General features: G+C 38.4%; 1 protein-coding gene and 1 long non-coding RNA gene across 3 annotated transcripts; one reads left to right on the top strand and one right to left on the bottom strand.

The window, feature by feature from the left end:
• The first annotated feature begins 6,026 nt into the window (after positions 1 to 6,026).
• Positions 6,027 to 8,134, top strand: LOC141632404 (uncharacterized). Its single transcript, XM_074444954.1, has 2 exons — positions 6,027 to 6,284; positions 7,905 to 8,134. The coding sequence occupies exons 1-2, from the start codon at positions 6,035 to 6,037 to the stop codon at positions 7,970 to 7,972; spliced, it is 318 nt and encodes a 105-aa protein (XP_074301055.1). The 5' UTR covers positions 6,027 to 6,034; the 3' UTR covers positions 7,973 to 8,134.
• Positions 8,135 to 8,840: 706 nt separating this feature from the next.
• LOC141632398 (uncharacterized) lies at positions 8,841 to 14,762 on the bottom strand. Of its 2 annotated transcripts, XR_012537782.1 has the most exons (4): positions 14,472 to 14,762; positions 14,082 to 14,252; positions 13,466 to 13,569; positions 8,841 to 9,175 (listed from the first exon to the last, which is right to left on the bottom strand). It is a non-coding gene; the product is annotated as an uncharacterized LOC141632398 (long non-coding RNA). The 2 variants fall into 2 exon arrangements; XR_012537781.1 differs by lacking the exon at positions 14,082 to 14,252.
• Positions 14,763 to 15,316: the final 554 nt, after the last annotated feature.

Raw genomic sequence — 15,316 nt, 5'->3', positions numbered from 1 at the left:
TGTTACTTGGCTAAGTGTGTTGTAGAGAGATAAGGAAGATATTACCAGATGAATAGTGATTCTTAGGTTAAATTGTGGATCCTTTCCTCAATGAGGGTTGAGGAGTATTTATAGACTTTCACCTTTTGTCACGTAGTGGCCAAGTGGCCAAGTGCCTAGCAGGTGGAAAGACCGTTCTACCCTCGGCCGATGGACTCATGTCAGGCCGAGGGTCTTGGATGTGAGTACGCGGATACGTGCCCCTACCGCTAGTTGTTACTGGCCGAGACCCAGTGACAGACAGCCGACAATGGCGTCGGCTAAGGTCATCCAAGTGTTGACTTGCTTTGGATATCTTTGACCTTGCTTAATATGTTGACTCGGTCATCGGGTGCAGAATATGCCCCATCAATTTGCCCCCAGCGTAGTCTATGCCGTGGTATGGGCTCCGATGTGTGTTGAGCGTATATTCTGCGATCATTTTTAATAAAGCTTGTTTATTTTGCCTCCGGCTTGGCCGGGGTCTTTATCTCATTTTCATCTGAGTTGTCTTCTTACGTTATTAATTGAGTGCTTCTTTTCTGTTTCTACCATCGGCCTAGTCGGGGCAGTTAGAATGCGTATCTCAACTGTACTTAACGTTTTTAAGCTCGGTCTTAATTTGCCGAGAGCAAGTCGCGTTTCCCTCGTCTCGTTCCCGGCTTTGGCCGGGGCAACTGAGTTTACGTTCTGACTGCTGTTGTAAATATCTAGGCATATCGGCTCGTTCCCCCGTCGCCCTCGGTCTTAATTAGCCGAGGTGATCGAGGTTTTGGCGCCTAATCTCACTGTCAGTAAATATGTTAGCATGTCGGCTCATTCCCCGTCACTCCGGCTTTGGCCGAGGTGATCGAGGTTTTGGCGCGGTCTCTTTGTTGTAAATATCTAGGCATATCGGCTCGTTCCCCCGTCGCCCTCGGTCTTAATTAGCCGAGGTGATCGAGGTTTTGGCGCTTTCTGCCGTCGTAAATATGTTAGCATGTCGGCTCGTTCCCCCGTCACTCCCGGCTTTGGCCGAGGTGATCGAGGTTTTGGCGCTGTCTGCTGTTGTAAATATCTAGGCATATCGGCTCGTTCCCCCGTCGCCCTCGGTCTTAATTAGCCGAGGTGATCGAGGTTTTGGCGTTGTCTGCCGTCGTAAATATGTTAGCATGTCGGCTCGTTCCCCGTCACTCCGGCTTTGGCCGAGGTGATCGAGGTTTTGCGCTTGTCTGCATTGTTGTAAATATCTAGGCATATCGGCTCGTTCCCCCGTCGCACTCGGTCTTAATTAGCCGAGGTGATCGAGGTTTTGCGCTGTCTCTCCGTCGTAAATATGTTAGCATGTCGGCTCGTTCCCCGTCACTCCGGCTTTGGCCGAGGTGATCGAGGTTTTGGCGCTGTCTGTTGTTGTAAATATCTAGGCATATCGGCTCGTTCCCCCGTCGCCCTTGGTCTTAATTAGCCGAGGTGATCGAGGTTTTGCGCCGTCTGCCGTCGTAAATATGTTAGCATGTCGGCTCGTTCCCCGTCACTCCCGGCTTTGGCCGAGGTGATCGAGGTTTTGCGCGGTCCGCTTTCCTCCGGGATGGCCTCGTTGCCGCGGCGACGCTGTCCTCCCGCGAGTGGGGGAAGGACTTTGGTCGGCCATCGCGATGTGGGCTCCGCCGGCGTCCTAGTATGCTCCGCTCCTTGACCGCCCCGACAAGTTGTTCGGGGTCACTTTGTGGGTCCGAGTCACCTGCGGGTGTGCTGCCGTCACCGTCGTTGCGGCGGGAGTGATCGGCGTATTACCCATCAGGTCCAGGAGTAGCTTCAGTTTGGCTGCATCGACCACATGTCCCATGATAGTGACCTGGCCGGCGGGCAGCGGTGTTTCTGGTAGTATCGGCATCCCGTACGCCGGTTGAATTACTCGGCCGGTGGAGGACGGCCCGATCTCAGAATTGTGGACGGTATCATCTTGGCCGAATTCGGTTTCGTCGGTCCACAAGTTTCCTCTGGTTGTTTTGACATCTTCTTAGCTTGTTGGGTGGGTTTTTGTTTGGGAATGAATGTGACTAGCTTCTAGTATCTTCCCACAGACGGCGCCAATTGTTCCGGGTGTAATTCCAGAGCAAGTATTGTCACCACTCGTAGCTTGTAGAATGACGTCTTTGCTTGACTTCCTCCCTTGACCTCTCCTGAATCAATGAACAAACTGAGGGCTCGGCTTTGGCGAGCGTACTCACTCCGACGCCCAAGTCGAAACTTAGAGAGATAAGTTGTTGTTACTTGGCTAAGTGTGTTGTAGAGAGATAAGGAAGATATTACCAGATGAATAGTGATTCTTAGGTTAAATTGTGGATCCTTTCCTCAATGAGGGTTGAGGAGTATTTATAGACTTTCACCTTTTGTCACGTAGTGGCCAAGTGGCCAAGTGCCTAGCAGGTGGAAAGACCGTTCTACCCTCGGCCGATGGACCCATGTCAGGCCGGCCGAGGGGTCTTGGATGTGAGTACGCGGATACGTGCCCACCGGCGAGTTGCCTGGCCGAGACCCAAGTGACAGGCCGACAGGTGGCGTCGGCTAGGCTGTCCAAGGTGTTGACTTGCTTTGGATATCTTTGACCTTGCTTAATATGTTGACTCGGTCATCGGATGCAGAATATGCCCCATCAAAAATATTAGAGAAATATCTAAATGATACTTAAATTTTACGTCGAGAACATTGGAGTAGGAATACTAAAGAAAATGATCATCATGACTATGAATATAATCGTTTTCAAACTTAATTTTAAAGTAAATACAAAACTATGGATATCCGATGGATATCCGCATCCGATCCGATTATTTTGGATACCCGAACATTGGATATCCGAAACATTTGGTTTGGATATTGGATATCTAACTTCAGGATTTCTAATATGGATATTTGATCCGAACTAGTACTTTGGATCGGATACCCGATCCGTACTCTGCCCTAATTGCCGCCACCCGCCTTCATCCTTACTTACTCTTTACTCTCACTCCTTCTTACAAGTCGATTACCACCACTCCCCCACCGCAACAGCGACAACTGCCACCACTGCTCAACACCGCTCGTTTGCTATTGTTGTTGTTGGGGTTGTTATTGTTTAGCATTGTTGTTGTAAGTTGTTGATGTAGGTGGTTGAAACATTGGAGATCAAAGTTTGAAGGTGGCGTGAACGTTGATCTTCAACCAATGTTATGGGTAGGGCGTTGATTGTTAACGTCTTGCATGAGATCAATGTTGATTGTCAACGTTGCTGTAGGTGGTTTTCAGGAGCACTTGTCATTTATTGGCCTTTTATTGTGTGAGGGTAGTTTTATTGTTGGTCCAATCTATCACGAACATACCAAATATGAGAATATATAAAGTTGCTAATTATTAGGATATTCATCCAAAAAAGTTACAATTTGAGATTATAAGTTAGTTAATTTACCGATTGTTAGAACACATTGGATTGATGATGCCAAGTCCCTTTGTTATTTGATTGTTTGCTCTTAGTTGAAATAATTAGTGAATGAAGCAATCAAATGGACTTTCAACAATGATTCAAGATGATCAAGCTAATCAAGGAAGTCAAGACAATGATATTTTCCAAGCCTTAGTCGACATATGTAAGAGTAAGTGTAACATTCTCATTTAAGTCAAGTAATGGCAAAACCATGCAACAGTACGCTGTACTGTGGTTTCTGGTACTATCATACGGAGAAGGAATTTCGACCAAATGTTTTTAAGTATCAAAACTTTGCAAACTTTGCAAACTTTAAACCTTAAACATTTGAATTTTCAAAAGCTTGAAAATAATCTGAAATTTTGGAGTCACAAGCCCACTTGACTAAGCCTCTAGATTTGTGCAAACACCTTTTACCAAAATGGCAAAGAAGACTTGTCAAACTTCTAAAGTAAGAAAGGCTTTTTGCCATTTCGGTAAATTGTCACATGTTGAGTGTAGAAGCTTAAGTTTTCTGATTTCTTAAGCCCCAAGCCTACAAGTCTAACACTTACCATCACTCAAAGCTATCATTTTAATATTGGATTTAATTTTTCAAAGTGTACTAGAGTGTCTTAGTCACATTTATTTCTCAAGACTTCCAAAGCATTTATTGTAAAAACCTTGCAAATCATTTGTGCATTGAAAGCTTTGTTCTTCAAGTATTTGCAAAACGTTTTTCTGATTTTAAGTCTTCAAAATTGTTTTCGAAAAAAACTGTAAAACCTCCAAGTATCAGTTCGCTGTACTGTGACATGATGAGTTTGTTCCATGATTCTCGTGTTAGATCTTCATTGTAATCTCCATGTTCATTTAAGTGAATTCTTGAGATTCAAGATTCTGTAACACCTTGAGATAGAACCCATAAACTCTTGAAGCGGAGTAGCTTTAAGTTTGAGTGCAACTGGAGTAGATTGGCGAGTTATTTTCATTGTAAGGGGTTTAGTAAGTTTGAGTAAATTTCTAAACAAGCAATAAAATAACGGTTGGACGTAGGCCTCGGAGTAGAGGCTGAACCAATTTTTAAATGTCGTTTGTTTGTTCATTTACTTTTACGTTCTTCCACTTAGCTATTTATCGCATATACCTAATCAAGTTCTGTGTCACAGTCACCTATACTGTGACATAGAATTGCTGTACCCACTTGTGAACTTACATTCAATTAAGTTTCTCAAGTCTTGTACTTCTTTATTCTTAGCTTAAAGTAACTAATTAACTAAGCTAAGGATTAAATTTTGAAAAGGTACACCTAATTCACCCCCTCCCCCTCTTAGGTGTTAATCGTTCTTAACTCTTCACCGATGATTGATTTTCGATATTGATTTTGATCTTCAAAATGTTGTATTTTTTTGTTATTTTTTATTTTATTTTAAGCTGGTTTTAGAAGAATTTGAGAGAGAAGAGAGAATGGAGAAGGGACTCTATGGAAGAGCACTCAAGAAATATGGCAAGGGCATTTTCGTCAAAAATACAAAAAAAATGTTGATGAGTCGTTATAAAATATCGACGATTGCAACCGTTGTTTTTTTTTTGGTGCTTACGATTGCAACCGTTGTGATAGGTGTGTATTTAGGTGAAAGTTGTAAAATATTTTGAGGGTAATAAACGACGAACCTTTACAAGTGTGTTAGTATATTATTTGTTGTACTCTTTGAGAAAACAATTAGTCTCTCTTGTGACGGAGTATATCCGTCACAAGGTGAAGACGGGCCAAATCGATACCAAATTGAGTAATGTGGATACTAGTGGGCCATGTGTAACTTATTATTTAATATATTGCATGTTGGGAAAGTAAAAGGAAAAATAATAAAGAAATGGGGAGCTCCCCATATTTCGTCTACTGTCAGAACAATAATTCAACCTCAACTTCTCTCATTTCTCATCACTCTCAGTAAACACCATTTTTTTTCACTCTCTCTCATCACTCTCACTGTATCATCTACAATAATAGACATTTTGCCATTAAAAATCGCCATTTTCTCAGTCTTACAGCTTCGAAAGCTCCGTCCATCAACTTAATCTCTTCAATAATTGAATATTCGATGGGCAAGAAACAAATGGCGAGGAGGACACCCCCGAAGAAAAATATGGAAGGTATGATTTTATTGAATTTGTTGAATGTTGTTTGTTGTTGAATGTTTTGTCAGAAAAGATAAGGTAAAAAAATGGTTTTTATTGTTAAATATTGTTGATGAACCGTGCATGCATGAGTAGATTTAAAAAATGTAGTTGTTGAACATGGTGATTTTAATTTTCTAAAGGATGGTATGGTTAATGTATTTAAAATCGGATCAGGTTTTGTTATTAAGGATGGTATCATTAGTGTAATGGGAAAAAAAAGTTCAGATCTGGTTTTGTTAGTGTTGTTTAGTATGCAATAATGTCAGGTGAAGTCGGGTTTTGCTTAGAAATTGTAATGGTAGTCAGTTTTGTCAGATTTGTTGAGATTAGGGTTATTGAATTTGTTTTTGTTGGTAAAATGAATTAATTAGATGTGTTTTTGTTGATAAAATGTTAGGGGTTTCATTTAGAGAGCCGATGGAAACAGATGAAAGGGAAGAAAGTGATGCGTCAGACGACATCTCAGAGGATACAGAAGACACTGATGAGGAGGGAAGCAGTGGTGAGGAGGAGAAGGGAGACAGTGGTGAGGAGGAGAAAGAAGGCAGTGCAGAGGAGGAAGGCAGTGGTGATGGTGGTTTGGCAGAGGTGCTGAATAAAGTGGTGAAAATGGCCGCATTTCTTGGTGCAAAGAAGATAAGCAAGGAAGAGAGGAGCACGGCAGATGGTAAGCTATATATGTGACCATTTTATCTGCAAAAAGTGACCACTTTAACTGATAAATGTGACCCTGTCATGTTTGTTAGCTGTAAAATGTGACCAATGTGGGTATTAGATGGTAAATTAGTAAACTTGTTTGCATTTGTGATAACATCATAACATATCTATCAATGACATAGTGACATTTGGAAATTGTGACCAATTTATGCCGAAATGTGACCCTGTTAATATATACGTGAGATTGTTATCTGCAAAAAGTGACCAATTTGGGTGATTTAAACTAACATTAACAGGGTAACAGCTATAATTATCACATGGTGACATTTTTGTTATGTGTAAAATGTGACCCTGTTAATATATATGTGAAATTCTTATCTGCAAAATGTGATCAATTGAATTTATAAATGTGGCCATAACATATTTCATATCTTTCATATCTTTAAAATGTACCTATATTTGAGCGTGTTGCACATTTTATTTATGTTTGTTTAAGTTTAAGATGAATCTTAATTTGTTAACATAAATCAGTAAATATGGTGACATATATGTTAATGTTCAAAATGTGACCACCTTAACTGAGAAATATACCTATGTTTGAGTGTGTTCCACATTATATTTATGTTTCTTTGGGTTTAAACTGAATCTTAACCTATTAACATAAATGAGTAAATATGGTCACATATGTGTTGGTGTTTAAAATGTGACCAACTTAGCTGAGAAATGTACCTATGCTTAAGTGTGTTGAACATTATAGAAATGTTTGTTTTGATTAAAATAAATCTTAAGATGTTAACATAAATGAGTAAATATGGTGACATATGTGTTATTTTTGAAAATATGACCACCTTAGCCGAGAAATGTACTTATGTTTAAGTGTGTTGCACATTATATTTATGTTTGTTCGAGTTTAAATGAATCTTAACATGTAAACATATATGAATAAACATGGTGACATATGATTTATGTTCAAATTGTTATCACCTTAGTATCGAAATGTAACCCTGTTTGAAATATTGTCTATTAGTTATAATGTGTGAATGAATGTTATGATGATAACATCTATGAATAAGCATGGTGACATAAGAAAATGCTACCACCTTAGCGGAAAATGTAACTATTATACGAGTTAATTGGTTTTACCTCAAAACCTCTTAAAATGGAAACATATATGACAAAAAATGTGACATGGGGGTTTTTGTAGCAATGTTGTCACCTTAGAACGAAATGTAACCATTATACAATATGTTTGTTTGGATTTGAATGAATGTTATAATGAATGATAACATCCAAGAATAAACATGGTGACATATGGTTTGTGTTAAATATGTAACCACCTTACTCACGAAATGTAACCGTGTTTTAAATGTTGCCATATAAGTTAGTATGTGTGAATGAATGTAACAATGATAACATCTATGCATAAACATGATGACATATGATTTGTGTTAAAAATGTTACCACTTTAGTATCAAAATGTAACCATGCTTGAAATGTTGACATATTAGTTAGAATGTGTGAATGAATGTTATAATGATAACAATTATGAATAAACATGGTGACATATGATTTGTGTTATAAATGTTACCAGTTTAGTATCGAAATGTAACCTTGTTTGAAATGTTGTCAGACCTCAAAGAGAAAGTCAACCGAGCTAACAACAACATCCACCCTCATTTAACTTGGGCATCATGCTAGAGGACATCGGCATTGGGAAATTGCGAGGAGGTACAACTACCGCCACTGAGAATGCACCGTTAGACACCAAGTACGGTCTTGAGTACACCCGTACTAGAGAGAAACATGAAGCAACAAACTTAGGCGGTCCTCACAAATAGGGTGTTGCCAAGAAAAAGTAAAGAAGGGAACAGGGGCAATTTATGGATGACTATGATATGTTTAACTGTTAGTTTGTAATAAAACTTATGTTTAGTACTTGATGGTTGGTTATAGGATATGTTATTTTGGAACATAATTATAGTCTCTCATGTCTGAGGGATCTAAGAGATAGTTTGTTTTGTGACCACCTCATTATAAAATGGCATTACTATTTATTTAAATTAAATGTGCACATTTCTTCTTAACAATATTAAATATGTCACCATAAACGTCTAAATATGTTATAATTCTTAATGAATAGGTGATTACTAAAATTATAACAAATTTTATACATTTAAATTACAAAATGTATGTTAGTTAACTGATGACATACTGATGTGAAATGGTAACATATTTAGTTAAACTGGTGACATACTAATGTAAAATTGTAACAATTTAAGCACTTCTGATTACAAAATGTACGTTCACGATGTTATAACAACCTTGCAGCACTACATAGCATGTACTACCCAAAAAGTTTTCCACCCCAAAAGTGAGATATGGCGTTTTGTTGAATGTGCCACTAACATAGCCGATGTCTCTTTGTTGGGTAAATATGGACACATTGTCAGCATATAAACTTAAAATGTTTAAACATTAACATTTAATGTAACCAGTGAATAGTTAGAATGGTACCATCTAGTTGTACAATTACAATCTAACTAAAATAGACATCAATGATGTTATTTTATAATAACGTGCACACAAAACAAACATTATCTGAGATCCCGACATCATGAGGGACTAAAATTGTTTCCAAAATTAACATATTTTCAAAACAACTATCAAGTACTAAACATATGTCTTACTTATTACAAACAACTGACATTAATACATAACAAAGTCCTTTAATGACGTCTGCCATCATCCTTATTTTTACTTGGCTGCACTGCCACCTTTTGGAGGACCGCCCAAGTTAGTTGCTCCCTTCTTCACTATAGCACGGGTGTACCGAAGATGGTACTTGAGGTCTAACGCACTTTATTCTAGCCACGTTTATCGGCTGCGGTTGCATACGAATTTCTGCAGAGCATGAGTATCAATATGTTACTATTATATTGCATTTATTTTAACACCAATAAACATATGACAACGACACATTCTAACTAATATTAAAACATTTGAAGACGAATTTATATGCAACATTGCTGATTCATTCCACACAGACCAAAATGTAACCATTTTTGTCATATATCAAATTGTAAAATGGTTACATTTACTAACTTATGTTGTCTTCCTTACCATGGTTCCAAACTTCCAGGTCCTCATGTCGCCAATGGTAGTACGATATGTTTTCATTTTAAGAGATTTGAAATGGTTACGGCCTCGTTAAAGAAACTAGGCTCGTGATGTTGAGTCACGGCCGATAAAAAAATTTGATGGTTAGGAGTAAACTTTTCATAATTTAGATAATGAGATATCGGAAAAGCGGTACCTGAAGACGATGGTGTGGCAACAAGTGAGTGCAACGAGGGGCGAGCTTTGGGAACGACGAAATCTTGTAGGTTTGAATTTGGTATTTTTAGTCGCTTACCCCGTCCCAATTGTGGCGAGTCAGGCGTGTTTGTGGTAGGGGAGGTGGGAGGTGTGTCCGTGGTGGTGGTGGGCTGACTTGGGGGAGTCTCGTGTGAGACAGACGGAGAAGTTGAGGGAGTGGTGGCCTCGGCTGGTTGAGTGGAGGCGTTGGAGGTAGAGACTACAAAAGGCTCAAGTGTGAGAGCCAAAGTGTCATGTGACGAGCTGGGTAATTCATGATCAAAATCATGTATATTTAAATTCTTGTAAGGAAATTCAGTTTCAACAAATATAACGTCACGAGATTCAAAGTAAGACCCGGTTTCGAGGTCATAAAGACGCCACCCTTTTTTTCCAAACGGATATCCAACAAACACGCATTTTCGACTTCGTGAAGCGAATTTATCATGAGAGCGATTTAAATTACGGGCATAAGCGAGACAACCAAAAATACGTATATTTTCGAATGGTGGAGGTTTATTAAAAAGTAATTCGTAGGGTGTTTTACCATTTAGAAGTTGTGTCGGAGTGCGGTTTATTAAGTAAACGGCACTTAAGACACATTCTCCCCAAAAATATATAGGTAGACTTGCTTGAAAGAGGAGGGCACGAGCGACATTTAAAATGTGACGATGTTTGCGTTCCACCCGTCCATTTTGTTGAGGGGTGTCAACGTTGGAGGTTTGTAAAAGAATGCCCTTTTCTTTGAAAAACGGTATAAGGGGTCGAAATTCGGTACCATTGTCTGTTCGAAAAATTTTGATTTTCTTTTCAAACTGACGTTCGATCATTTTGAAAAAATTTAACAAAGTTTGCTTGGTATCGCTTTTGTTACGTAAAAGATAAACCCACGTGGAACGTGAAAAATCGTCCACTATGGTTAAAAAAAATGTAGAACCGCAAGAGGCGTTTTTTTGAGTATGGCCCCCATAGGTCGCAATGAATAAGATCAAACGAAGAAATAGCACGACTATTAGATAAATGAAAATGTTCGCGAGTTTGTTTCGCGCGTAAACAAATGTCACATGTTTTGCTATGAAAACTTGTATGAGTTTGAGAGTTTTTATCAAGAAATGGTAAAAAACGGGATATATGGGAAGAGGGGTGCCCCAACCTTCGGTGCCAAAGCTCTATAGATCCAGCAGTCCCGGTCAAACACGCGTGTGCAGCATCATGTCGGACCCCCTTTAAATAATAGAGCCCCTCGTGTTGCTCACCCGCACCAATCACCGTCTTCGAGGTACGGTCCTGAATAAGACATAAATTATGAGAGAATTGGATAGTCAGGGATGTATCAACTAAGAGACTTGACACTGAAATTAAATTGCACTGCAAATTGGCTGCATATAAGACATTGTGTAAGACAAGACGTGAGGATAAATGGACATCACCACTTTGAGTAGCGATCGTAAGATCGCCGTTCGGTAACCCAACAGAGAGGGGACTAATTATTTTAAGATTTGAAAAATGGGAGAGACAACCCGACATATGATGGGATGCTCCCGTATCAATAATCCAAGTAAAAGGAGAGAAATTACCATTGAGACGGTCTGATGTTTGATCAGTTTTGCGAGCCTGTAAGTAGTTGCTTAATTCCTCCAACGCTTGTGGAGATAAAGAATTGAGATCAAGTTTGTCAAACTTGGCAAGTGGAGGGTGAGAGGACGAAGCACCAGGAGAGTGAGCATTTGTCATATGGGCTTTGGGAGGTGGTCCAGAAGCAGGTTGGGTGGTGCGGTCTGCCTGGGATTTATTTCGCGTATCCGGGACAAAGACGGCACCACTCAAATCAGTGGCATTTGGGTCTATATAGATACGGTTACGGGGGCGATCACCCCACCATTCGGGAAAATTTCCCGTGACTTGAAAACAAAACCGCAAGCTATGACCCGATTTCTTACATGCTATACAATAATATTTCGAAGTTTCACCAGAATTGCGACGTTCTTGTCGACCATCACTACGCCCCCCTCCCCCTGACTGTCGTGACCCGTGAGAAACACGGGCAGCAAAAGACATAGCATCGGGTGTCGTGTCAACTTTGGTAGACGATAAATTACGAACTCCCTCATCTTGCAAGAGTCGATTATAAATAAGATCTAAAGAAGGGAGAGGAGTAATACCAATAATGTGAGAGCGAGTAGTAGCAAAACGGTCATCAAGACCCATTAAAAAATCGCGTACCCGTTTCTTTTCTCGTCTTGCATTGATGATGTTCAACCAATCACAAGAACAGGGACTGCATGAACACGACGGAATAGCATCAAGCTCCATAATTGCGTTCCAAATTGCAGTCATTCTGCCGTAATAAGAAACCAAGGTTTCGGTTGGGCCTTGGCGACACGCCATTAGATCCGCTTGTAGTTGATAGATGCGGGCCTCGTTAATCTGACAGAAACGATTCTTGATGTCCATCCATACTTGCTTTGCCTCAGGTCGAAGCGAGATTTGATTACGTAACGTAGGTGCAATTGTATTAAATATCCACATGGTAACCAACGCATTTGTTGATTGCCATGTTTCGAAATTTGTGGCAGTGGCTGTTGGTTTGGAGATGGTACCGTCAATGTACCCGAGTTTGCCCTTCGCCATAAGAGCAAGATGAAAAGAGCGGGACCATTCATCATAATTGTTCCCGTTGAAAACGACAGGAGTGATACTGTGACCCGTGTTTTCAACGTGAACAAAAGAGTATGATGGAGTCGTAGCGGTGTTGACGGTTTCAGAATTAGTCATGATTTGTGAAAGATGAAGAAGAAGACGATAGATACGAAAAAAAAACGAAAGAGACGGCCAATAAAAGACCTAGCTCTATGATACCATATTATAATTATATATATTGAGATATAGACTGAATTGTAATATTGTATTTAGTATTTGCCAAGTTGTCTGTGTACATGGGTTGACTACTCTATTTATATACAAACAAGATATCATATTTATGGAAGGGGATAAGGGAATTGACAAAACAGAGGAAGGAAAATATTCTTGAAGGCTTGATTGGAGGTGGAGCCAACGGCTCCTTTGCAACGGCACTATGGGTGAGATATTAATTTCCAAACAAAGATGGTAACATTTATACACAAACTGAGATGTCACCATGTTTATTTATATATGTTATAGTTATAAAATACATTCAAATTCAAACAAACATATTGTATAATGGTTACATTTATGTCTAAGATGATAACAATGCTACACAAATACACGTTGATAGTTTGATACCATTTTTAGTCATATATGTTCCCATTTAAGAATCTTTTAAAAAAATTCACATATTCTATAAAATGGTTGCATTTACCCACTAAGATAGTAACATTTTAACACGAGTTCATATGTCACCATGTTTCTTCGTATATGTTATCATTATAAAATTTATTCAAATCAATGAACATGCTGTAAACTTGTTACATCTACTTACAAAGATGATAACATTCTACCCAGACCCTAATGTTATCATTTGTATTCATATATGTTATCATTATGAGATTCATTCAAATCCAAACAAATATATTGTAACACTTAAATGATATCATCTTAATCTGAAATGTAACAATTATACAATATGTTATTTTGAAATTAAATGATCTTTAATAATAACACATTTGAATAAACATGATGACATATGAGTTTGTGTTAAATATGTTATCACCTTAAGTTGGAAATGTAATAATTTTCCGAGATGTTTGATTTGACAGTCACTTCCAATGTTACCATCATTTGCTTTGAAGGAATAATCTTATAGTGATAACATATATAAAGACACACAGTGACATGAGTTTGGTATAAAAATGTTACCTTCATTGTCGTATGTGTTTCATAAGCTCCATTGCCATTTGGCTATGTATGCGAGAGATCAACTCAATCTTCCTCATCGTCGGCATCCATTTCAATCTACGGACCTACACATTTTAGACCAAATATGGTAACATTTGATTACATCTCCTAACATGACAACACACTCAAACTTGTTCTTATATGTTTTTTAAGATGATAATATTCTACACAAATACTCATATCACCATTTGTGCTGTTATATGTTTTCATCTTAAGAGACTTTAAGGCAAATTAAAACATCTCATAAATTGTTACATCTCCAAAATAAGGTGGTAACATTTGTATACAAACTCAATTGTCAGTGGAGTTGGTCATGTAGATCTCCATTATAAGATTCGTTCAAATCGAAATAAACATAATACAATGGTTACATTACGATAACATTTCTAAAACGACCCCAATGTCACCATCTTAGTTCATATATGTTTTTATGTCAACAAAAATATAATAGTAACATTCTGAATATAGTAACATCTTATTACAGTTTCTAAGATGACAACACACTCTAACTATGTTACCATTTCAGATATCAGTGTTACCACTGCATACTCCTAGATACATAGATATGAAATCGTACCATCTTCCTCACATGTTCAAGCTGCAAATATGTTTTTTGATGATCAAGCATGTGGAAATACAAAATGATCAAATTGAAACAAATAAAAGCAAATTTCTCTCCTGAATTATGACTCCAAGCCTCTCTAATTTGGATAGAAACCTCATATTTTGCCATAACAATCCCAGATCTCTACATCAAAAAACAAAATATTCAAACTTTTAAAAATAAATCAAACAAAATCCTACTAAAGTTATCAACTTTGAGTTAAAAAATGACATAGAGACTAAAACTTTTTAAATAAATAAAAAAAACCCAACACAATAATCAAATTAAAGTAATAAAAAAAACACAAAAAATTCAAACTTTTTAACATAAATAAAACAAAAACCCAATAAAGTAATCAATTACCGTCAAACAATAAACCATCATCGTTCTCGAAAACATAAATTTGCTCCTCTAAACCGTCAAAGTAGCTGCCTCCTCTTCCATTTCTGATTTTGTTGTTGTTGTTGTTGTTGTTGTTGTTGTTGTTGTGCAATTTTAGATGACGATTTGGGAGTGAATTGGTTGGAAGAGGCAGATGAAGATTGTGAGATTTTAGGGTTTTTAGAAAGAGGGAGTTGTTTGGTTTTAAAAATCAAAATGAAACTGTGTAGAAGAAGAGAGAAGTTCACAGGAAAAAAAAAAGAATAAAGAAGAAAGAAGGTCTGACGCAAATGTGAAAAAAGTGTTGATGTAGTGTACTACCTACGTAATATAATAATACTCCCTACACACCTATAAAAGCTACAAATAATACACAAACCAGCCACTTGCTTCTATATTCGACCCATTTCCTTGTAAAATGATACTATTCGACCCGTCTTCACCTTGTGACGGATAGCATCCGTCACAAATGAGAATTTGTGGAAAACAATTATATTAAGTCTGTCGAGTCATGTCTTATGCCGTGGCACGTGGACATATATTAGATTGTTTATTCTTCGTCTGTTTGAGTTTACAAGAAGACAAGTCCGCTGCATAAATGTGAATAATGTCATCTTCATTTTATTGCTGCCGAAGACAATTGCACGAGTGTTGGGGTGCAACACATATTTTAGGACTTGCAAGGAAACTAAAGGCAGGTAAACTACAGTCGGATGATTACCGGCCCAAAGTGTCTTGCTTGTGACGGGCTAATCCCGTCACAAGCTGAAGACCTCTCACAAAAAGGGAGAGGGGACAAGGTGGGGCATCCCCCATGTGCTTCCCCA

Source organism: Silene latifolia, chromosome 2 (assembly GCF_048544455.1).
Source record: "Silene latifolia isolate original U9 population chromosome 2, ASM4854445v1, whole genome shotgun sequence".
NCBI classification, from domain to species: domain Eukaryota; kingdom Viridiplantae; phylum Streptophyta; class Magnoliopsida; order Caryophyllales; family Caryophyllaceae; genus Silene; species Silene latifolia.
Note: the sequence above shows the minus strand (reverse complement) of the source record. Positions and strands in the feature narration are given on the sequence as shown.

Coding starts and splice junctions, on each gene's coding strand:
- LOC141632404 (XM_074444954.1), top strand. CDS start 6,035: ATGGAAACAGATGAAAGGGAAGAAAGTGATGCGTCAGACGACATCTCA. Junction 6,285..7,904: donor AGAGAGGAGCACGGCAGATG/GTAAGCTATATA, acceptor AAATGTTGTCAG/ACCTCAAAGAGAAAGTCAAC.